Genomic DNA, 26,444 nt, shown 5'->3' with positions numbered 1-26,444 from the left:
AAAAAAAAAAAAAAAAAAAAAAAAAAAAAAAAAAAAAAAAAGGTTAGAAATACTAGATTTCTAAATTGTTGCTAGATCATGATTTGATTTGAACCTTTTACATTGCCCTGTTAACTAAATTCAACCAGGAAACAGTTCAACTGTAGCATGATTATACAGGCACCATATGACTTTCAAATTTTCTCTGATCCAAGTTAAGCCTAAAAGCCATTTATTTGAATCAAAATGGTTATAAAAACTGAGTCCACAGACAGAAAAGATCATGGTGCCAGTACAATTTCAAACACAACAGGGCACTCATTTAATTTTTTTTTTTATTTTTCATCTTAGATGTGTTTTATTTTTAAATTATTTGTATGTGATCAGAAAGGGCATGTGGGTCAAGTGAGTGCAGGTGCCTAAGGAGGCTAGAGGTGTCAGATAACTCTGAAGATGAAATTACAGGTGGCTATGAAATGCCCAATGTAGATCCTAGGAACAGAACTCTGGTCCTCTAGAAGAAAAGTATGCACTCTTAACCACTGAGTCACACTTAGGCTCTATTTTTATTATTTTAAGTAAGCATGTCTCTGTGCATGGACCCATGAGCAGATGTCCATGGAGGTCAGAGACATCAGATTACCTGGAACTAGAGTTACATTGTAGACCACCTGACATGGATGTTGGGAACTGAACTCCAGCTCTCTCCAATAACAGTAATGGCTCTTAACTGTATATTGTCCTCTGTTTCTCTGTCTCTCTGTCTCTGTCTCTCTCTCTCTCAGACATACACAAATGAATGTATACTTGCACACAACCAAAAATAAAGAAATAACATTAAAAAGCATCCTGAGTCTTTTTGGAGCCACTGCCATCAGATATTCTGGCCATATGTTCTTAGCAAACTACATAATGTCCTTTAATTAGGCTAACAATATAGATTAAATAAGAGAGCTGCTACAGAAATTAAATAGCATGTGTGCAAAAAGAAGTCAAACTGACTAACCGGCTCTCATATATTTTTATGTTAATACTAAACAAAACTCAATACTAAAAAGTATTTGTTTTCAGTTTCTCAGTGCTATCGCAAAAATCTTTAAACCTACCTTTCAAATCATTATTTCTAATCTGTTAAAGTGTACTATACATATATGAATACACATATATACTGTTTAATTGAAAATTTTAGTATGATGATTGAATTCATGACCTCATAATATTAGTCAAGAACTTTATGTCTAAAATACATCTTTGTCTTTTAACTTGATTTAAATGTAACAGAAAATTTGTGTCTGTGTGTGTGTGTCTGTGTGTGTGTGTGTGTGTGTATGAAAATCACTAGGAGAGAAATAATCATAGAAATAAGACAGAAAATCTACAAAGCATATCACTTAACAACATGCTTTATAATTGCTATGCTATTGAAATATATAGTTAAGTAATTCAGTCTATTACTGGAGAGGACCCAAGGTTAATATACACAAGTTTACCATAATCTCTTAATGAAAGAAAAAGACATTTAAGCATTATTAGCTGGAAATAAAATACTTTATACATTTTACCAAAAAAAAGTCTTTAAAAGGTGAGACATCTGAAAACATTGTACTCATATAAGCCTTAAGAGGACTGTATGAAAGTTTAATAAGCCGTTGAGTTTATGTTGTTAGTGCAATACTAATACTGTGCTATATTAAACAGAAGAAACAAAAGTTATCAACATATAGTGTACACACCAAATGTGAAGTTTAACAGCTTATAAAATCCACATTTCAAAATATAAACACAAGTTAAAACTTGCTAAAGGACTCTCACTAGAAAGTGCTACAGTCCAGTATTTAATATTTGTATTCATCTAGAAGATATGTATCTATACTAACCAACATGATTATTACAGATAAGTACCACAGATTCAGCCACAACTCTTAAAATGGATTTTTAATATTAACAGATGTTGCCACCATTAGTAAATATTATATAAAATGGCACAATAACATGATTTTAAGAATTTAAATTTGTTCAATATTTTTTCAAGTAAAATATAATTTCAATAATATTTTTATGTTTTAATGGTGCTGAATATTTTTAAATTTAGGAAGAGAAAACTTCTTGCATACATTGAAAAGTATACTTTAGTAAGAGAGAAAATTGTCTTCTACTCCACTAACTACTGGTTTTGTAATGATATTCACATAGTTCATATGTCTCACTCCAGTGCCTTAGTTGGATAGGCATTGCTTTCTAGCTGAAACACTCCATTTGTCTAACTTTTCATCCATGGACCAAGCTTAAATATCCTCTTCCTTTGATGGTTATGAAGATGTGAGTCAATATACAGCTTTTTTTTAATATCAGGTGTTCTAAAAGTGTCAATGAGAACTTGAAAACAGCAGCTTTATTTAGTTCCAGTGCACACTTTCAGCTCTTCCAATTTAGTCTTAGCCTGGATTCCTGGAGGACATAGATCGCAGTTCTGCACAATATATTAATCTCTTCCTGATAACAATGGTGGTTATAAATGTTATCAGTGATGGTTGTTGAAGCATCCAACACTCCAGCTGTGTTCATCAGAAAATGCACTGTTTTAAATAATGCTCACTAATTTGGTATTTATAGTAGTGATATTATCATTGATATTTTTCAGCTAGCATTTACACATAATCTTCAGGAAGTTCTTCTCTCCAAAAAGGATTTACATGAGATGCCTATCATGGGAGTCTCCTTCTTGAAATATCATTGCTAGAACCATAGTCCTAAACACAAAGAATGCTAACTTGGGTAAAATATTCATACAGATAAGCTCTGTTAACAGGAGTGGAAAAAGAATTCCACAGGCATACATTATAGTCATTCTCCATGAAGAAAATATCAAACACCAATTTGAATAAATTAACTACCTTGAATGTAGAATAGTCAAAATACTGCCTTTTCATATTCTACTGAAGACATAATGAGTTATTAAATTTCTAAAGATAAGTATATTTGTTACCAGGTTAAGTCAGTATTGGCAGTTAGTTATTTCCATCTTATCACTGGTGATTACAATTTCTTTGTTTTTTGTTATATGAAAAGTTATGTATCATACTAAAACTGGATATATATATATATATATACATATATACATATACATATATATAATAACAAAAGAGACTATTAGGCTAATAAAGAATAGAAATAGTATTAACAACAATAGCAGCAGGGACAAAGATGAATTGAACCTACCTGGAAATAGCTGTTTCGTTGGGGCGCTGATTTGTGCTTCTTCTGTAACTCTGTAAGCAATATCTGATTCTTTAGAATTCTTTCTGTTTACACAAAATCCTATTGTTTTAGATACTCCCACTGGAGAATTGTGAAAATCTAGTGCTTTTAGTATATCAACTGGAGCAGCTGAAAAATAAGTGAAAATTAGAAAAATAATTCAATAATTTAATATAAACTATTTTAGTTTCGATATTTTAATAATTACATTTTGTTATTTGACATTCTGATTAATGTCTCCCCATACCGTCTTTTATCCTCTTTTACTATCAAACCTTCTTCATGTTTACCAGTTCCTTCTTCAGATTTTGTGACCTGTTTAGTTTAACCAGGACCAGCTGAATGACCACTGGGTTGACTTATCCAATGGAAATAGTTGAGTTACAACTATCTAGGTAAGTACACAACTGAAGGTAATGATTCCTTCTCTTCTTCCTCCTGGACCTAACAGTATCAGTATCTCCATAACATGCATTTTTAGAAGTTCCTTATTCTAAGAATTCTAAGTAATACTATTCATTTTCTCAAAACAATGGAGTAGCATGTAACTCCAAAATACCGATAGCTAAATGTTCAAAAATTTCAAAGCGTGTTCACTATTCATTTGAGCAAAATTCTAAAACAATGTAAGAGCTAAATGAATCACATATGTATCTTATGTGATACATATGATAGAAATTTATTCAGTCATTAAAAGTAGTGAGGTTCTGAGACAGGAAATCATGTAACTACCTCTGTGGGGTACTGAATATGCTGACCACAAACATTCTAATCACAGCATGTATGTTTACTACATGGAATAAGCCACAAAGATAAAGACAAGTATGATTGTGTTGGACTTTCAAAATCTCTGGTACAAAACAATGCACTTATTCCTCCGAGTCAATACAGAAATCAAGTGAAGTAGTTCTTGGTTCTAAATAAATGTTAGGGCCTATCATGTCAATACACTTACGATGTTTTGGCTTCTCTCTGTATTAAAAAATAAAAGTATTCCAATGAGTCCATGTGCTGGCCAATGTTTCATTCATCACAGCTAAGATATAGCTTTTAAAATAGTTGGATCCAGAAAAAAAAAAAAAAGTTTCAGTACCTAGGTAAAAAGTCATAGCTACTTTTAGGAGGGTACAGAAACTGCTATCTGGTTCATTTATTACTGAAAGCTCTGGCTAATATAAAAGACTGCAATAGTGATTTGTTAGCAGGAACTGCCACCACAGTGCACTTCTTACTATAGTGTTTATGCAAGGGTTTGGTAAGAAATAAATTGGAATTTATCCTTTAATCAGGAAGCTAGCTAGCACCATGGTATCATTTCTCAGGGGACAGACTAACCAGATTCTGGCTCTCTGAGAACTATAACTTTGATTATGTTTTACTTGTAATAACACTCAATTTGTTGCAGAATGTATGAATGAGGAAATGAATGAGAGTTATGGTGAATATGCACATAATTGGCCTCTTAGTTTGTTAACTAAAGGAGGACTGGCTTCTATATCTGCAGGTATACATGGGTAGAGCTTGACAGACCCTTCGATACAGCATATAGTGTTTATAATTACTGAAGAGAAAAGTGTTATATAAATCAGAGGCTGAAAGGATCAAATATAGTAGCCTTTTAGTTCAGTCTTTAAATATTTGTTTCAAAAAATCTGTTTGTGTTCACTAATCCTGCTTCAAAAGGCTGTTCCTAGGCCATTCTTGCTAGCTTATTTTCTCATGTCACAAAACTAAGAAAATAATGCTTACACTAACAGCCAGATCCTAATATGTGGCCTGCCACCAGGCTCAGTTCTTTAAAGGCACAAACCTTCACAAATAACATGTTCTTTTCTGGCTATGCAGAGGAGAGACCCAAGCATCAAAGCCTAAGCTAGGGTTCTCTCAGGGTCTGTGTAAATATAAAGCCTGCTTTTTCCGCCCCCATTGTAGCTATAAAAGCCCACAGATGAAAACTACAAAAAGAAATTTAAAACGTGCTTAAAATAGTCTGAAATTATCTTAAGCCAGTTAATTGATTCCTGATGCTGATATTTATTTTAAATTAAACTCAATTCACATATCAGGATATGAATTACCCTGACAGAGAATGCGACTGAAAACCACATCATATTATCTGCTTATTTTATTTTATCTGCTTGCTCTAAGCTGAGCAAGACTCCAGAGTAGACACGAACAGAGCCTAGAAAGCTGTAATTTGTGGATAAAAAGATAAAACCGCAGATTGTGTTCAAACTGGGCATCTATAAGAAATGTACAGAACTGAGCACAGCTTCCTTTTCATGGCTGTGACTTCTAACACAGGACGTCTACAAGTACACAAACACTTATCCCCTTCCCGTTTGAGATGAATGTGATAAGGACATCCACCTTTAAAGTCTCACAAATTTCTTTGCAGGGACAGTGTAAAATACCATCATTCAGTCCTTAGTTCACAGTTATTTTTTTTTTAAAGTTTCAGTTTAAATTATTTTTTCTAAAAAGGATTATCAAGATTTTAAAAGTCTGTTTTCTTTTATTTCTTTCTATTAGAACAAAATGAAAAATCAAATAATTTTGAAATTCTGCCTCTTTCTTAATCTTGTCATCCAGATAGCCACAGTATTTACTAAACTCTAATACTGCAGATTCTGTTGCTTTCCACATATATGTACAGGTATGTGAAAAAAAATGTTCTTTTTCTGGCTTCTTAGTTCTGTTTAATGATTAAAAGCAATCATTTATTGTGACTGATTTCAGTATATCTAAAAAAATGAAATTTCTAATATTCAAAGCTAGTCTTAGACGCTCCTAATATTTTATTTCTATTTCCACATCTCATCATGAAGCATTTCCAAACATAATTAATTCAGTACAGCATTCTATTCAGTAATATTTTTCCTATCGTCTATTGTATACTACGTGTTTATCAAACAAGAGAACAGGACAGAAGAACCTAATCATTATTATTGAAGCCATTTAAAGGGCTTTCATGCTTTTCCCCATCCATCTGCATTCCACTGCTTGACTGAACTTCCTAAATTCCATGGTTCAAGCAACTTTGCTGCTTAAATTCCTTCAGTGAACCCCACTGACTTCCAGATGGCATCTACATTCCACATTCCTTGCATAGAAAATCTTGATGATCTGGTCAAGCTCAATTTTCCTCCTAGTTTCAACCCCCACCCAACTCCATTGTATGTCTATTCTGATATTTCACTGTCCCAGTTCTGTAGAAATACTAGTTGAGACTTTAAAGAAATACACCAGATACCCTTTGTTGTCTACTTTGGGAGTTTATATGTCCTTACCCATTCTCTGAAAAAATTAACACCATTTTACTTGAGAAGGAAGCAGGATGCAACCATGAAGATATCTTTAAGGAGCAGTATGTCTCTTTCTGAATCTTGGTATAGTGTGCTTAACCTTTCCTTGCACCATTTTCTCTTATTTCAAGTTATTTACCTATCCTTTGATTTGTATTCTCAAATTAGAAGATAACAGATGCATACACAGATATATACACCACAGTTACATATTAACACACGTAAATGAGTTTGTTCACAACACATAAGGAAACACAGACACACCCTAGCACACACACACAAACACACATGCTGTATAAAACGCTGACCAAATGAGCACACACACGTGAAAATATATAGAAGTATCTTTCTCTGAGCGCCATGTACTTCCCCATCAAGAAAGAAGACTTCTGAAGACCTTTCATGGTCTCTCAGTGCGTTTTATTAGCCTCTTTGATATTCCCACCAGTTCAGAAGTTTAGTACTGGGTTTTGGATTCCTTCTTTCTGTTGTCTGCAGAATCAAAATGGATCATCAAAAATCTCTCGATATTTTGATTCTTCTGTTCTCTTAGTATTTCTTCCAAAAGCATATTCTACTAAAGCCTGTGTGATATAAGGTTGGAAATTCTGACTGCTTCTGAGTTCTACCTCCAACATTTAGCATCTGGGTGGTGTGAGCACCAGGAAATATATCAGACTGTCTATGTCTTCAAAACCAGTAAAATGGCACTGATAAAACTCTTTTCCTCAATGATCTATCTGCCAGCTGGATTTACTACACCTTAGAGAACTGGCTTGGAACACTGTTCTAATGAAGCAACACAGCCTTCCTACATGAATCTTTACATGGTACCTGATATAAATGAATGATTTTGCCTTTTTAAATGGTAGAAGGCTTTCTTGGACTTGAGAACTGCATGTAACTCAAATTTAGTATCTACCTGTAAAGTCAGGGAGGCAGCTATACTCATTTATTTATCTGTTATCCATGGCACCCTTAACACACTAATGCCAGTTATCCATGGCTTCAACAAAGCCTACATAGAGCATAAAAGCAAAGTATGTATAGGTTGTTGGGAGGGTGCTTTGTTTTCTTTGGGTTTTGTTTCTTTGTTTGGTTCTCTTATTTGTTTGTTTGTTTGTTTTACTTGAGATTGGATTTAGGGCCTCATACATGCCACGCACACTTCAGCTGATGTACAACTCTATCCCTTTTTACAATTTGTTTTCTGGACAAAACCTTCCAAATCTGATTAGGCTGGCGTTGAATCAGTTCATTACCCTGAATGGCATTCATTTTACAATCCTGTTTCTGCCTACTAAAAACCTGGAATTACAGGTCTATACTACTAGGGCATCCTAAAATATCATTGTTCTAGACCTTAAACATGCACTACACACACACAAACACAAACGCACACATATGTGCATGTGCCCACATACCCACGCCGGTTTTTTTTCTTCCTCAGATGACGCTAACATATAGCCAGTGATAAAATCTGGTGAGATCCTATCTAATAACATCTTTATTTAAATGTGTACCACAGAATCCTTCAGAAAATCTTGACTCCCTCCTGGACGCTAACGGACTCTCTTGTTCCTTATTCCCTACTAGGGAACACACTCCATCGTATTTGTTTAATTATTTTATTGTCGCTTTATATTATAGGCATTCAGACATGAATTGAGTCACATTATTATTTTCCTGATGCACAGCTCCTAATCTTTCCTCTCCCTACTTGCCCCCCCATATTTCAAATAAGTAAAAAAAAAAAAAATTGTTGTTATCGCTGTTTTCCTTTTATTTAATTTTTATTTATTTTATTTTTTTATTATTAGTTACATTTTATTAACTCTGTATCCCAGCTGTAGCCTCCTCCCTCATTCCTTCCCAAACTCACTATCCATCCCTCACCTCCTCCCATGCCCCTTTCCAAGTCCACTGATGGGGGAGGTCCTCCTCCCGTTCCATCTGAACCTGCTTTATCAGGTATCTTCAGGACTGGCTGAAAAGTCCTCCTCTGTGGCCTAGCAGGACTGCTTCTTCCTTGGGGGATGGGGAGGTCAAAGAGCCTGCCATTGAGTTCCTGTCAGAAATAGTCCCTGTACCCCCTACTAGAAAAAACCAATTGGTTACTGAGCTACCACGGGCTACATCTGAACATAGGTTCTAGGTTATATACATACATGGTCTTTGGTGGGTAAAAATTTAATAAATAGAAAAATGATCTTTAAAAAACTATAATTGTGATGACTGTAAGATGCAATATTGAACCACAAGAGAAAGTGGTTCAATATTCTATATTATAGTTTACTGACTACCAATATTCTCACAGCTTTCAAACCTGATTGTGCATCAGGTTCTTCATGCTTGTACAGCAAGCACTGTCTTCACCAAGTCAAACCCCAGCAATTAAATAACTCTGTGTGAGCTACTTAAACCTTACCGGAATAATTTTATCCAACTTGGCCTCCTTTTGAAAATTTAGCAGAATAATGAATTTTAGTCCCAAGAGGGAAGAAAAAGCTAAAACATATAAATTCTCATCAAAAATCACTTTTTAAGATGATTGCTTTCTGACAATTCTAAACTTTTGGAACATTTCTAACAACTCCATTAAGTCCAATTCATGTTTCCCTATGCCATCATTAAGCTGATTCCTATTATCTGCTTTTACTTACTACATTAGGAAATCCTTTTGCAGTAGTGTAGAATAATAAATGACTTCATATCTCTAAATATTTACCATATACCTCCATAAAAATTATATCCTTCATTCCCTCCCAGAGTCTGAAAGGTACACCTCAACTGCAGAAGGCAACACACATTTCAGACACAAGACCTGGAACTGACCTGAGGAGCTAGCTCTCATAGTAGTCAATGGTAAAACCTAAGCTGCCAGTGGAAAAAAAGCATTCAGCTGCCCTACCCAGTTACAAAGCCTGTGACCACAAGAATGACCACCCAACATGACTCCCAATAAGTGCCTCAGTGGCACTTATTTTATATTGGGGTAACCAATAAGTGAGTAATTGGACTTAATGCCTGCTCCATGAGAGAGAACCCATACCTGATGGTTTAAACCTGCTAACTCCCTATCCTTGGTAAGGTCAGTGACCCACAGAAAAGTATACTTCTCATAGTTCATACAAAAGCTTCTTTGTGTAGCAGATGGAGCCCAGATATAAATGCACAACTACAAAACTAGAAACAATCATCCTGAGTGAGGTACCCCAGACTAAAAACAAAGAAATCGCAATCTATTTTACATATAAATATTAGCTTTTGATTTTTACATATGTGTGTTTAAATCATAATAAGTACAGAGGTTGGGTAGCCAGTAAGGAACCAGGGCAGACAAGGGTTTCTTCAATCTTCGAAGGAAAGGGAAATATGGCACAGTGTTACAAAAGAAAAAAGGGGAAACTAGAATAGGAGTATAAAATGGGGGGGTGGGAGTAGGAGGGGGTGGGAGAGAAGAGTAATGGAGGGAATATAAGGAGAAACAACTAACACTAAATGTCATCTGCAAAACCACATGGAAACCTCCTACTGTAGATAATTATTCTAAATTATACCATATATTGGAGGAAATAAAGCCCCAACTGGACATCTTATGCTACCAAGTAAAACCTCCAGTGCCAAAAATGAGTTAAATCTTATTGAACCATTAGCCAAAGCTACCCCATAAACTGCCACCACCCCCAAACATCACAGGTTATTGCTAAGAATACTTGTCATTCTCCATAATGTGATGCTATGGTCCTATTGCTGAAAACAACAGTTACTCATGTCATGGAACATAAAGAAGTTACGCTGGTGCCTGAATAAAACTCCACCCCTCCTTAGCAGCGTTCATCATGCTGGAAGGTATTTTGCATGCATATTACCACCAGAGAAGGGCGGGGACGATTAATATCACACACCTACAAACCCTGCAATCTATATCAGCAGCCTGAATGCAAGCTATACTGATATGATGCAACAGTAACACAAGTGTTATGGGAGCAACAAAACACTTTTCGTTTGGGTGTAAGGCCCACTCCATGTGACGCAAACCCACTCCCAACATTGCTAAAGTGGTCAAGACCCCGAGATTGGATACGTCATGAGTCTAAGGAAAAACATAGAGACGCACACTGAACAACTGGCAGAGAGAAAGAGAGTTTGGAGTACTCAGTCCTGAATGGAGTGACTTTATCAAACCCCTCCTCTTAAGGCTCAGGTATTTATGCATAAGAGGAGGGAGAAAGACTGTAAGACCTTTGATTGATAAATGACTTCATTGAATGATGAATGAAAGACTGTTGAATGACTTCAAAGAAACTGTCTTCTGGACAACAGGACAAACACATGTAGGAACTCACAGAGATTGCAACAGCAAGCATTCAAACCAGACAAAATCCCAGTACCAAGAAGGGAATGTAGACACAAGTCGTACCCTTAATCAAGAAGATATTTGCAATTATACCTGCTGGAATAGGGAAAATCAGTTTTCTCTAATGAAGTGTCACTGAATATCTCAATCACATTCAGGAGTATTTGACCAACACAAAACAGACTCCGTGTGTGTGTGTGTGTGTGTGTGTGTGTGTGTGTGTGTGTGTGTGTACTTTTGTTTTGGTATTTTCTTGTTCTTATTGACATTCTTTACTTTTTATTTACTTGTTTTGATTTTTGTTTTGTTGTTGCTTTCCTAATTTTTTTGAAAGAAAGTAAGAGAGAACAAAGACATGAAGTTACATTGAGGATGGAGGTGGGGAGGATCTGGGAGGAACTAGGGAAGGGAAAAGAATATGATCAAAATACACTATTTGAAAAAAATAAAATGAAAAAAAAAGTTTCACAACTGATCAAAATGCAGAAAACAGATGGCTGCTGGAGACCCAACCCCAGTTAATTAAATCTACAACACAGTCCCCACACCTAAGACACCGAGAGCATAACAGAAAAGAGGCCAGAACGACTGTTAGAGCCAAAGGACTAGTCTTGTTTCCGTACATGACATGGAAGCTTAGTGCATGAAATCTCAAAAAGACCTGCATAATAAAACCAGTTGACATGCCAACATGAAGGGTAGATATTATACAGTGCCCTACTGATAGACAAAGAGCCACAGGCAATTAATGGCTCCCTTGAGAAGAAGAATCAGTCTCCTCTAGGGATGAGTCCCAGAGAAGCTGTCCATTCCCAACCAGTCAGCCCAAAACACATCTACATATAGACAACACCAAGCAGATTCGGAAGGCTGAATTTATGTGTGTGTTTCTGTGTGCATGTATGCATGAAACATATTTTTACATTTCTTTAATATAACATTTATATATTTATTTAAATATATAAACACATAGATTTAAAGGAAAAGAAGGCATGAGTATGAGGGAGAGAGTGAGAAATCCAGGAGGAGTTGGAGGTGAGACAAGGAAGGGAGGGTGGAAATGTACAAATATAGTATTCATGTATAAAATTCTATAAAGAAAATTAAGTTAAATTATAAAAACAAAGCTAAGCAAAAAGTATGCACCACTATTTAAGAAATATATAGTGCTTAGAATGATTTTTGTGGTTTTTTGTTTTATTTTTGTTTGGGGTTTGACTTACTATCAATTAATTAGCTAACACGTCATTGAGTCTAGAACCTGTACTTTCATGTTCATCTTGACCACCTCACAGCACAACATGAAGGTAAAATATTGATAATATTAGCATTTTCCTTTTCATTGTTTTTTTAAGAGCATATAAATTGATGTAACCATGACCTAAACATTGTAACGCTAATTAGCTGTTTATGCCTGTAATCTCAGGACTGAAGAAGCTGAGAAAAGAGGGGTATCTCAGGTTTGAGGCCAGTTTAAAGTACGCAATAAATTCCAGGCAGCCTGGGTTACAGAGTGATATCTTGTCTCAAAAAGAAGAGGAGGAGAATAGGGCCAGAGAGAAGCTCAGAGGTTAAAAGCACCTGCTGCTCTTGGAGAGAACTAGATTTGGTTCAGCACCCAAAGGAAAGCGTGCAATAATCTATTACTTCAGCTCCTGGGGATCGAACTTTCAACATCAACTTGAAGAGCTTGCCAAGACCTACTGCTGATCTGTTTGATGTGCTGTGTATATGCAGAAATGAGCAGCTTATAAACAATAGTATATTGTGATATATATTTAAGATACGTTACAGTTATTCAGTTTTTATTGATTATTCCTGGGCATGGGATAGGTCAACAATATCATTTCAAGTTCAGTTTTCCATAAACAGTTCCATAATCAACTTAAATATGTCACCATTTACAACCTTACGTTTGTATATTTACTTAAACACACATTTAATAAAAAATTGTCAATATAGTCAAAATTATCAGCTCTACAGTTTATAAAAATAATGTCTTTGTTTTTAACTATTAGTACTAGTTTGTTATATGTGACTGTCTTTGGAATCACAGTAATAATAATAATAAAAAAAAAACAGCTATGACATCAACCAAGAAACTCTCCAGTGAGTACATATTTGGGTTAATTCTGAAAAGTCAAAGAAAATGCCCCTACATGATTGTTTTTGCTTAATTGGATTATGAGCAGAAGAAATGAATACAAAGAAGCTAATGTAAGAATGAACTCAGTGGCTGGTTCTTTGATCACATCCCCCTGATGGGGGAGCCCCTTTGCCAGGCCACAGAGGAAGACATTGCAGCCAGTCCCGATGAGACCTGATAGATTAGATGGAAGGGGAGGAATACCTCCCCTAACAGTGTACTTGGAGAACGGCATGGGAAGAGATGTGGGAGGGAGCATGGGATTTGGAGGGAATGAGGAAGGGGGCTAGAGCTGGGACACAAAGTGAATAAACTGTAAATAATATAAAAAAAATTAAAATAATAAAAATTGACTCAGAGTGGTAGAAAAATTCAAGAAAACAAAGCCTTCTGCTAAGATAATAGGAGAACTCTAAGAGGTGAGGTCAAAGACATAGGAATGATTTGTAAGTTTTATGAGGTCTACATGGAAATTGAATTTTACTCCAAATGATTTGGAAAACCATTGGAAGGTTAACAGGAGACATGTGATAGGATCCAAATATTTATGAATACTATTTTTCCAGGCTATTTTAATTTCATAGAAAACTAAGGTGAAATAATGATATATCATTCAACTAATGTGGGTTTTTTCAATTACTGAGATTTTTGTGTTGAGAAAATGCAAGGCACTGAGGCCTATCCAGATGGTCTTAAAGAAGCATTTTCAATCCTGCGGCGTGAGATGGTGTAGTCTGGAGCTGAGAGGTGAATTACGAGGTCAGATTCTGAACATGTTGTGAAGACGGAGCAAACTGTAGTAGGTGATAGGCTGTATGTGGAGAGAAAGGGACCAAAATTCAAAGCAAATTCTGAAAGTTTGTTTTTTGAGTATCACAACTAATTATATTGCTGTAGAGACTGAGAAGACTGTGAGAGGAACAGGTTTAGGAAGACAGCAATTCCATTCAGAGAATACGAACTTTAAACTAGCTTCAATGTACTGGAAATGGATAAGTAGTCAGTCACGTTCACAAACCTACAGCTAATGACAGAGATACAGGCTGGAGTCTACCAATATTATTCAAAGCTGTGTTAATAATATTGTTATTTTAGACAATACTAATATAACTTCATCTTCAGGAAAGCATTAGAACTTATAATAAATACTTTGTTCTTTAAGTCAAAGTGGGTCTAAAGGTACATTTCTAATTTTTTTAACCACATTGCAATTTTATGCTCTTAAAGGTGCTATAATTTGAGTGATTGCAAGAAATATCACACAAAATTTAGGAACTCAAGTTACTTGTTTTTCTTACAAAGAGGTTTTATAAATGTGTAGGCAATATTTGCTTCAAGTATTCCCTTACAAATTAGGATTATTAATCCATATGTTTACAGGTCCATCGTGAGCACAATTGTATAAAAGTTCTGATTTCAAAGTGGGCATTTTACTGTTGAGAACCGTGGGTGGGTTTTTAGCAGTCTGGCTACTGCTGTGACCCCACCATGGGATTGTCTGAGGACCCAACTGTGACAACCAAATGGCTCATCACCCAAGTGCTCATACCCAGTGTGCACAAGCCCGGAAAAATTAGCAAAAGTACAAGAGTTCTTTTTAGTTACATGATTCTGTGCAGCACAGGAAATAGATATTCTTAAGATATAAGAATGTCTTTACACTCTTCCTTAATTCTACCTCACAACATAACCCCCATTTCATCTTCTCTATTCACACTGCAGTTTTCAAGGGCTTTCTATGAAGCCCTTTGTAGCCTCGATTGTTTCTCTGCCTCCGGCATTGATGTCACTTCATAGAAAGCCTTCACTCGGTTATTCAGTGCTCAGTTGCTATTTCTCAAGTGGCTCTTCTGTGTTTTCAGGCTCTGCTTTCCTACATCCATACCATCTATCATCACTGTTGTTATGTATTTAATGCAACTATTGGTTGACTACTACCTTCTCCTGCAAGGGAGATTGTGGTGTTCTCTTTGTCATTTGCCTGAGAGTATTTAGCTTTTCACTGTCACTCTTATAGTTACACTTACCCCGTGGTAGCAGAGCCTGTCACCTTGTCTATAACTGTAGCTTTAGCATCTACATTTATTGGTTATACGTAAGAGTGGAAAAATGTTCCGATGTCTTGAATTTGTTGGGTGGACTGAATCCTCCAATCTCTCATACCGTGTAGGCTTACATGAACTGAAATGAATGCAGTATGGTGAGATGAAAAGCACAGTTTGAGAATGGGTAACTATAGAATACAGAACTTGTGATTTATAAGTCACAAAAATTATTTATTATTTTTTGTTATCATTTTATTATTATTATTTATATTTATTATTAAATTCTGATTTTAAAATTAAAGCATATTACCTGCCTTACCACTTTACCTCAATATTGAAAAAAGCCTACATTCATTGACCTTTAATGCATTATATGTTCTAGTAAACAGGATTAGAAGATCTTTTCTTGTTGTCAGTTGATCAGATCAATTCAAATTTGCTGAGACACTGCACTTTGCCAATGGGATATTTATTACAAAGAGTTCATATTTTGCAATAGTTACATTTCTTCTGACTTCCACTGTCTTGTTACACAAACTGGACACATTCTTGGTTGAGAAAACATGTTTTCTATCATGAGCAATTTTTGGTTGGTTTGTACATAAAACAATCTGGAGAAAATTTTAAAACGCTAATGTTTAAACTAGCTTAGAAATATATTTAACGAAGCTTGGCCTAGTGGCACATGCCTTTAATCCCAACACTCCAGTTGGGAGGCAGAGGAAGGTGGATCTCTGTGAGTTCAAGGCCAGCCTGATCTACAAAGAGAGTTCCAAAACACCCAGGGCTACACAGGAAAACCTTGACTCACAAACCGAATACATATATGTATGTATATGTGTGTATACATATATATATTCTCTATATACATGTGTATGCACATATATAGAGAATTATATATGTATAATATGAATTATATATGTATATATACGAATTATATATATTCTTTTGAAAGAATGTATAGAAAGAAAAGGAAACCCAAGGGTTGTGATTGGAAATGACTAATTCCAAACAGTAACCATTACCACATTCATTTTCCATTATTAAACCCCCTTGTTTTGGTTTATTAGTCGATTTGTTCACTCATTCAACAATTATTTTACTGGACAACTATTGTACTCCAGATAGGGGACAGATACCAGTTTTTTCCTAAGTAGGTTTTTAAGTTCATATAATGTTTTGAGTGTAGCATGAAAATAGTCTGCAGTAAGCATTTAAGCTTAGATTAGGAGGAGTGCTCTACAGTATGTCTTGCAATTTCATTTACCCTGCTCTACACAGTGACATCTTTCTACAGGAGATAAGGTCTTGAGCCAAGAAATCAGTGCTGAGCAAAGGTGCTCACGTTGAGGCCTTGGCTCAGTATGGAAACAACTAGATAACGGGAGTTTCAGGAAGTCAGAAAAATATTAGCAGGAACAGGCTCAATAGGATTTCTAAACATATGAACATATATATATATATGTGTGTGTGTGTGTGTGTGTGTGTGTGTGTGTGTGTGTATGTGTACATATGTATAAGTGTATATAAATACCTAAAGAAATTTATATACTTGAACATATAAAGCATATCTGAGTTTTCAGATTATTGAGTTGTAACTAATTTCTTCCAATTCTTTCAACAACTTTTCCTCAAATGTCTTTTTCCTGGCCTTGTTCCAGGTACTGTGACCATGCTTAATAAAATTAATTGATACTTGACTTACTGCATTTAGTGACACTGATATGTACAAAAGATAGCAATGCAACAATATATATGTAAACATATATATGTGTGTGTGTGTGTGTGTGTGTCTCCCAAAAATACTATATGACTGCCTATCTATCAGCTTTTAATACCTGAATCTTCATATGTGTCTGGCTTAATATGACACTTCACAGCTGAGTAACTAAAAGCATAATATATTAATTATTTTTATATCCAAAGAAAAATTTATTTTATTAAATTGATTATGAAGAAATAAATCAGTTTCTACTGCTAATTAAAAGTCAATTAATTCCCAATAATAAGCCAAATGGAGGGCAAGAATATTTTCATGAAATGTTTTTATAGATTGGTACTTTTCACTGAAGTTGCTGTTTTTAGACTCAAGAAGAAAAACAACTTATGAGCACCATAAGAGAAAACACATCATTCCAGGAGTTCAAGCCAGCTGTAGTCTAAAAGGAAATAGAGAAGATTGGTAAATGAAGATGTTCAACAACGTATTTGGAGAAAATGTGGGGAGTGATTTTCAAAATGAAATAACAGAAAGAACCTCTTATTTGTCATTATCCATCCAGCAACTTCTGGAAGAGAGCTGACTCCTAAGAAATTTCAAAACAATGTTAATGTTCTATTTGCTTGTTTGTTTGTCTGTTTTAGTCCTTTGTCTTTTTCTGCATTCTTCATGTTGATTACATTCAAAGGATCTTTTGAATAATCTGGGCTGACATTTGTAACTGGAGGTTACATCAGTTCCCGGAAAATGACTTGGTATTCATTGTTATAGATTCTAATTAGGAGTAAAAATCACTGAGTGCTGTTGTTAGCTGAGTAAACCAATCAGATGCAGTTATTAAATTAGTCAGAGCCAAAATAATACTCAAAAACTTTCAGCTGTTACTTTTTCAGGTTTCTCAACACCTTTGTGACTGAAATTTGTTGAAAAAGTGAAAGAACTATGTAAGCTTTCACCATTAAACCTAATGTAGACTGAGGAACAAGTTGAACTGTAAGACTGTACTTCAGCAAGAGCTCTGTTTAATTCACTCAAGGCATTCAAGGTATTCATGTGGTTGTATTGTATAATGTAATGTAGCTGCAAGACTCGAGCATTAATTTTAGGCTTCAGTTGACCATAATCATAAGAAAAACCAAGGGTTTATTTAAAACATTAAAATATCTGATGAAGTAGACAGGACCAAAGCTAAGACTCTGATACAAGACTGAAATTGTCTAATATCACAATTTTCTATGTGATATCAGAAAAGATAATTATGTTCTGTTTTCCTGTTTCCTCACAGGCAAGCTGAGTCTTTCACATCAATTTATCCCTGAGAAATAGACCACAATGAAGACATATTTCTGCACAAAGAATAAACAACGTAGCCTGGTATACAACAAACAAGCGTTAGTCCTCACTTTCGTAGAGGCCAGATGATATGAAGAAAAGGTTTATGGAATTATGATATTTTAGTTAAAGATTGAGATATACAGTATGAGTGCATCTGAGATGGGTAAGAAGAAAACAAATAATTTAGAGAAACAGATCCAAAACAGGCAAAAAGAAAAAAGGCAAGAGCCTTACCACAGCGTAAATGCAGGGTCAATGAGGGTAGGATGGGAAAGATGAGAAAAGATTTATCATAAGCTGGACATACTTTACCACACTAAGTCATTAGATAGCAACTTTAATTCTCAATGAAAATAAAACATCTTTGATATTTCATAGCAATTATGACAGCAAGCAGTAGGTTATGCTCAGCTGTTAGACTCCAGTCTAAGGAACAATGGTGAATACCACTTTTGGTTTTCCTGCGGAGTTTCAGCACCAAATGTTAGTATTTATATAAAAATGCCATGCACACAACTGGTCTTATATGAAAGAGATTTACTGGATGGAGATGGAGAGAAAGAAAGAGATAAAGAGAGAGAGAGAGGCATGATGGGGAAGGGGGCACTCCTACAGAAGGAGGGAAGAGAGCAAGAGAGGGGGAGAGAACAAGGGCCAGAATAAGAGAGTAAGAGAGAAGGGAGTAGCAGACAGGTAACTGTATACCAGGACCAGATGATGTCATAGGACGCAGATACTGACAGAGGATGTTGTCAGAACCCTAAAGGTCCCTAAAGGAAGGCCAGTTAAATTGCCTGAAAAACCTAACAACCACCAAGTATGAAAAAGAAATAGATTCCCTATTAGTCTTGTCCAAAACTGCAAACTACCACTTTTTGGATGTCATCCTTTCAGGAAGTTGTATGTGAAGTCACAGTGAGGAAGCAGAGCCAACCTGCACACGCTGTGCAGGGTTCATTCCCTAAAGCCCGGATGTCAGTTTACCAGTGAGACAGAGGAAGGAAGCTGCTATTGATATCCTGTGAGCCCAGGTTCTGTGAATAGGGACCTTCATTTGCTAAACAGTCCCTGGCCATTCAAGAGCAATTAAATTTGGTTAAAATAAGAAAGAAATGCTTTTTTAAGAAAAAAAAAGAAGCAAAAAAAAAAAGGGAGGTTTGTGGGGATTGCAAAAGTTGATTGTGCTAGAGCACTTTTACACAGGTTTGTTTTAGTTCTCATTTGTCAAGTTGTATTTAAGCTGGTCTCTTACTCTGAAATCTGATAACCTTTCTTTTCTCTGAGTTCTTTCTGCTAAACTAATAGCACTGTCTCTAATTCCACACGCAGCAAGCAAAGAGTTTGTTTTACCAGATAACACTAGGTCTGGTGATCAGCCAATGCCTAAAAAAACCATTAGCCAAGTCAGTAGTAGGCCAGAGACCACAACTGATCAATAGATATTACTCTCTAAATCACTTTAAAATTATCTTTTCATTTTCTCTACAAGCTAGCATTATTCATGTTATCCTGACACAAATGAAAATTAGAGGATAATTAAAAAAAGAACTTCTTGCCCCCTATAAATCAAATCATATTATGGTTTTAAAGTGAGAAATGAACATACTAGATGCATGTTAATAATATAGACATAATTTCAAATTAAATTAAAAGTCATAAAGTTTTTAATTAAATTGCAAGGAAATTAGAAGAGTCTCAATTCAAGCAGGATACAGAAAGTGACCCTGAATCTGCTCTTAAATGGACTCAAGTGAGAGACAGTTTTGTTTAACTGTTTCAGGTCAGTTGTGACATTTATGATGTCTCTGTAGCCCTTTCTTCTTTACTAGGGAATAAAACTGCTATAGTTTAAAGAGAGAGAGAAAGGAAAGGAGTGAGGGAGGGAGAGAGGGACAGAAAGAGGAAGGCAGAAAGGGAGTGATAAACTTGCCTCCTACCACTTCAGCCTAGGTCACATTTCCCCAGTATTAAATGAACAAAGTGAAGGAGTAAAAGCAGAAATGCAGACCAGCCCTCAGTTTGAATTCTTAGTGACTGATTATACTAACTGCCCTTAATTACTTCTTCATAAGTTAGTGGCAGAAGAAGAGGATATGTTGGATATAATAAAATTCTGCCTTTGAAGTACCTAAAAATAAATCTTTCAAAGTATTTAGAATGAAGAATATGACTCATTATTTACAACACTCCTATACATAATCATTGTTAAACATTAATAAAAGAAAGAACTCATGATGAACTCTTCCACAGCCTCAGGTCTCTAGAAGCATTGATTCCTGAAAGAAAGGATGTCTTTTCATTCAGAAGATACACTATCTCTTGAAGATAAGATTTCTAGAAATTAATGTTGCAATAGAAAATTGAAATATTCTTCCTTTACTTCCTAAGAATTTCTTATGTGACACTAGAAGTCCACAGTACAACAGACATCAAGGCCACCCGCTCAGACTGAGGCCTCCCTTAATTAAACTGCACACTTATTCCCAGTTAAAAGACTATTTCTGCAGTTTGAAATATTTTGACAATCCAAACTGAAAACTTTAATTTGAACTATTATATTTTCTCATTGTAAAAAAAGCAATTATCAATTTAGAAAAAGATTGTTAACATGTATGAAAGTGCAACATAACAATTCTGACATGTGAATAAAAGCCTTTTAATGTATATGATATATATAAATCACATAATCATAATTGGTATGGAAAATCATAATTGGTAGGCATATCCTCATTTGAAATGTATTTATACATCTATATCTAATGTGCATATAGATATAGATGCATAAATATAGGGAGTTATATATAATTTCCTGAGTTATTTAAATTTCAAATTGCGCCTTCCATTACTTATAAAAGAATTATTTAAACAACACCATTTTCTGCCTCAGTTTCCTCTGTAGTAAAATGAAAAAGGATGACTGACTAGCATCTACCGTGAATTCTAACTCTAGAATGCTCAGGAGAGAAATTTTATCTGAGTACTTTTTGCTTCTTTAAATAAGTCAGCCTGTTAAAAATACCCTTGACCCCCTTTAAAAAATTCAATGGTAAACAAACTGGAGCCTTAAGAAAATGAGTAAAATCTGTCTAAGAAAAAAATCAGTGGTGTTTACCTTGATGTGTTTTAATAATAGTATAATTTAAACAATGTTGTCTTTTTATTTTAGTCACAAGTTCAGGAGAATATGGGATAAAAAATTAAACAGCAAGCAATCATGCTGTCTTTAGACATATGTTTTTCATTTCTATGTCATAATCTTATTTCAAGCTGTGGTTAATTACACATTATGATAAAACAAATAGGCAGTAGTTGAAAAAGTTCTTGTTAACTAAATGAATACATACCACCCCAACTAATCCTTGATATATAATCCATGCAAAACAAAACAAAACAATAAAATGCTTCACACATGGACTCCTACATTTTATTAAAAGACATCATATTAATTATCCTACCAAAATATTGCACTTATGAGCAAGAGCATTCTTGCTATTTTTAACTTATTCTAATTACATAACTACAGAGACAAGCCTGAGTTCCTCACAGGTTGAGTTAGCACACTCTGGTAGCCAGCACCGTTTCACCTGCCGCTCCCGGGCACTCAAAACAACCGTTCTACAGCACTGGCTACTCACTGCTGGCAAGCCATGAAAATTCTCCTTAGAACTTGTAAACAGTTTACAAGACACAATTGGCTTAACAGCTAAAGGCAGAAGGCCATTATAATTAGGTTTTTGGTTTGTTTGTTTGTTTGTTTTTTTAAGTTCAACTAGGTATTATCAGTCACAGTATTCAGTTGTAGCCAGCTCTTCCTGAGACTGTGACTTAAAACTCAGAAAATAAAGTGTGTCTTTTAACACAGGCATAGCTCAGACACTGTAAATTTCACATAAATCCCAGGTCCTGTTTACAGTAAGTTATTCACTACTTTATGCACACACATATTCCCTGAAGTCCCGAGGTGATGCAGAGGCAAATACATCAAACAAAAAACAAATGCTAAAGTCGATGGATACCCATTAAATAACAGCTTGTGTGTGTGAGAGAGAGACAGAGAGTGATAGAGAGACAGAAATTGTACTAGAAACTGTGTTTGAAGACTTTACAGTTTACTTTAGAGTAAAATAATATGTGAAATCAATTCCATTAATCCATAATCTTCCAAAACAAAAGACTTTCTTGTGCATATTGTTCTTTAAAGTCTAAGGTTATTATGAAAAAATACGAAATATTGCAAAGTTTAAGGGTTCTGATTTTATATGAAAATAAGATCATATTAAATTGTCTTCTGGTTTACCAACTGAAGCATATGCACACACCTTTGGGAAATACCTTAAGTCAGATGATGCAAGGAAAAGATCCCTCCACCTAGAAAGCCATGTTAAATCTCACTCAGTCCGTTAGCTACAATTCTAAATTCTGGCTTTAGAACTAGAGAAAGAGTTTACTTTCCCCTTCTTTGGTGACTGGGAATTTGACAATGGCATTTCTCTTTTAAGCATTTCTTTACTATCATTTCTTTTATGAATTTTAATAGGTTTAAAAAATGAATGTCTACAAGACTGAATTAATGCAAATGTACTTTTCCACTAAGTACCTACCTACCAACTGCATAAAAACAAATAACCAAATCTTGCCATGTAACTATCTAATGGCTTATACTATTTTTAAAATATTTCATTAGAAATAACATCTTGACCTTATGCTTCAGTATTTCTCATATTCTGGAGCCTTATACAATAGGAAACATTATTATTATTGTTATTATTTTGCAGTTTATGTGATGGGGTACTGAGATATTTCCTCAAAGTGTTTCATGTATGTAGTTAAGAGTGCAAATAGGGAATTATGTCCTAAAGGCATAGAAATTTGATTGACTGGAAACCCCAGTATGGAAAAGAAAAATATATATCTTGAGGGAGATAAGACATTCAGGTAACCCAGAATACTGGTAATCAGAATGTCTTAGATTCTGTGCTTTTAATAATTGTCACTAGAATATTCGCGTCTACACGTGTATGTGACAAGCTGATATAAAATAGCGATCTATTCTTCCTTGGGCAAGTGACATTTTTCAGTATCACTAAGGAGTAGACTTTCCTTTGCTATGGCTGATGCTTGAATGCTGAATGATGAAACAAACCAGCAGAGGGCAGAACTGCCGACCAAACCGCCCGACCCAAGGAGCGACAAAGTACCAAAGGTAAAATGCAAACTTTTGAGGTGCTCTACTTTCAAAGGTGAATATGACTATGCTTGAAGAAGTTGAAACCCCGTAAGAAGTCTACAGCACTGCAAAATTCGACTCGAACCCCACTTCGGGTCAACAGTGCCCTTCACAGGGATGAATGGGAAGCTGCCTGTTCCTGGGGAGTGTGAAGATCCAACCATCAGAGCCAAGGTTAAGGCTGGGCTTCCTGAAGCGCTAACTCTCTATAGGGATCGCTCAGATCTGAGCATCAAGACCGCTGGCCAGGCTCAGGTTTCCGCTAAACCTGCGCGGTCAGAGTTGGGTTGTCTTTTTCTTTCTTTCTTTCTTTCTTTCTTTCTTTCTTTCTTTCTTTTTAATTTTTCTTTTTCTTCTCTTTTCTTTTTTTCTCCCCTACTCTCTTCTTCTCACCCCCCTACTCCGCAGCTTCTCTTCGCAGTCCTGACAAAGCTTGCTTTCTAGTGCGAATTGCTCCGGCTCCCCAACTCCAAAGGCTATCTCCTGCCAGCCGAGTCTACAGCACCTAAGGGACCGCTGCAGCCAGATGCCTTTTCGGGAATGGGCGGGGGCAGGGGAAGGGAGGAGGCAGGCGGAGGGAGGAGTGAAGTCGCTCTCCCTCCTCCGGTACTGACAGGGCTACAGTCAGCTACACAGGTCTGGTCATTCAATATTTGGTAGTGCCACGTAGGAACTTTCCCTTACCTCCCTCCTCCCATCCCAGGCCCCCTCCTCTTCCTCCAATCCCTACTCGTCCGCCCCCAACCCCATTTGCTTGGAGACTTTCATCACCCTCCAAGAGTTGCATGTCCAACCTGCAGGAAGAAGTTGTTTGTGTATGTTTGTTGGGAGTGGGGGGAGTGAGGGACAAGTGAGGATGTGAGGGGGTCATGGAGAGGAGGAGGGGGCTAAACATCAGGAGAAAATGACCCGCCCTTCCCAGAGCTGCCCTGAACTCCACTTTATCGTCTGTGAAAAGTGTTCTACTGAGAAGCATTTCAAAGTGCTCTCAATCTTCTAGATTCATCCCCCCTGGTTTCTCTCATATCCCCCAAAGTAAAAACAGCCTGTTTCTCACTTCTTTTCAAACAAAGAAGTTTATCACAGTTCACTTTATCCTCTGTATTTTCTCCTCAGTTCACCCTTCAAAAGATATCCCCATTAGAACCCGAAGAAACCCACAGATTTGTTCCAAGGGCAGAGTACTCTGGGTAAAGACTGTTCTCAAAACAAAAGCTTAGTACGACTGCCTTTCTGTTCAAGGTAATATCCCCCCCCCTTTTTTTTTTTTCAGGGGAAGTGGAAAGGGACTGAAGGCTCTCTCTTGGCTTCTGTGTGCCTGACAGATCTTTTAATCCTGACACATACCTCCTCTCCCATTATTGTCCAGCCTACATCTATCTCGCTGTCTCTTCAGCTTCCACTCTTAACCCGGTAGCAGCTACAATCTGGATTTTATTTAAAAGAAGTGGGAAGAATACAAGGAGTGAGGGCACAAAAAAAGAAGAAAGCCGGGTGTCAATGTCCCACTTCCCCAAACTCTTTTTTTTTTTTTTTTTTTCTCCTTACCTCCTCTGACCTCACTGGCTTGGAAGAAGAAAGTCAAGGCGAGGGTTGAGATGGTGAGATCCCAGACCCACCGTTTCGTTTTCCACCTGGACCAGGACTCCATCTCCAAGCCCCGCGCTTACAACTGTGAACCCACGAAATTGCCACCGCAGACCAACTCCGTCCTTTCCAAGGTGTCGCCTACGTTTGCTACTCAGCCATCCGGAAGGGAGAGGGGTAAAAAAAGTCAAAGGGCTCTTTTTATCTCTTTTTTTTTTCTTTTTCTTTTTTTCTTTTTTCCAATTTGATGGTTTGCTTCCTTCCTGTCTCTCGCCCCCTCCTCTCCCTCTGGGGTGGCCCCGCAGAAGACTGGGACCCTGAGATCCGTCCTACGCCTGCCCTGCCTTCAGACTGAGGGCAGATGAGGGGTTTCAAGAAAAAAGCTGAAAGCACTGAGCACCCCTAAAGGCTTCATGCTGTCGGTGGGCTGGACAAGAAGCTCGAGCAGCCCCCTCCTCCGCCCACTGCCCCCGCCCCCCTTGTGCCCGCGAAACTGACAAGCCGACTGAAGGTCACACCCAATCACACGCCTCCCTAGAGCCTTGAGCCCGCCCAGTCTCTCCTAGACTGGATCCCAGAGGATCCAGACTTCTGCTGGCCCAACCCACCAGCCACCCCACCCCCTCAGCCCCGCATCTTCCCTCTACTCCTAACCCCCCTTCCCTTCCCAAATCCCCGAAAAGAAATGGGAGGGAGTTAGGTGGGACCGACGCTTGGCTCCTGCACTTTGGGAATGAAAAGAATTGCTGGAGAGCCCGGGAGCACACGGGAGTAGCTTCTGTATTCAATAAAAACCAAGTACTCTACTTGCACAGGTCTGGGAGCCCCTCGTTCTTCGCAGTGGGGGGAGGGGAACGAGGGGGAGAAGGCCAGCTTTTCACTGGCCTCACGGCTGGAGTCCTGGGCTGGCAGCGGTAACCTTATCCCACTTGCTTCCTAGGGCAGGCGTGGGACCAGTGGGCATTGCGCTGCCTGCTTCCAAAAGTATTTTTACTATTATTTTAAACCAGAGACTAAAGAAAGAATAAACTTTGTACAGGAAAACGCTAAAGATCAAAAATTCTCATCTTGTAAGTAAATTCTAGTTGGCCAGTTCAAGCTGGGTCTTCTCAAACTTGCAAAGGCTGCTAAGGGCTCACTAAGGGGCTTCAAGAACAGAGTTGCACTGTAAGGAAAAGGGAGAAGGAGAAAGCATGGCATCAGAAAATAAAAGATCAGTCATTTACTTCTCCAGCAGATTCGACCCATAATCTTGGATGAAAGGGGGAAAGAAGGGAATAAAAAAGAAAAGAACAAAAGCTACCTGCAGAATTCTCCAACTGGCAGAGCCCACACTTTCTTTTCTAGGCCTGGCCTTGAGCCTTATGACTGAAAACTTGCCTGTTCTACAGGGAAAGTCTAAACGGAGGAACATATTCCTAAGAACTCTATGTCCTCCTCAGTGTCCTCTTAACTCTAAACATTGGAGTCCTTAGTCAGTTT

At 36.8% G+C, this 26,444-nt stretch overlaps 1 protein-coding gene across 1 annotated transcript in view; it reads right to left on the bottom strand.

Moving 5' to 3' along the window:
* Positions 1–25,372, bottom strand: part of Col11a1 (collagen type XI alpha 1 chain) — a 209,152-nt gene extending 183,780 nt beyond the window's left edge. The window contains exons 1-2 of the mRNA XM_055628241.1: positions 24,924–25,372; positions 3,199–3,366 (exon numbers count right to left, since the gene is read on the bottom strand). Coding sequence (XP_055484216.1) covers positions 3,199–3,366; positions 24,924–25,026 — 271 coding nt within the window. The 5' untranslated portion in view covers positions 25,027–25,372. The remainder of the gene's footprint in view (positions 1–3,198; positions 3,367–24,923) is intronic.
* Positions 25,373–26,444: the final 1,072 nt, after the last annotated feature.

The sequence above is a fragment of the Psammomys obesus genome, unplaced genomic scaffold (genome assembly GCF_907164565.1).
Source record: "Psammomys obesus unplaced genomic scaffold, mPsaObe1.curated_primary_1811, whole genome shotgun sequence".
Taxonomy (NCBI): domain Eukaryota; kingdom Metazoa; phylum Chordata; class Mammalia; order Rodentia; family Muridae; genus Psammomys; species Psammomys obesus.
This window is presented reverse-complemented; position numbering and strand designations above follow the sequence as displayed.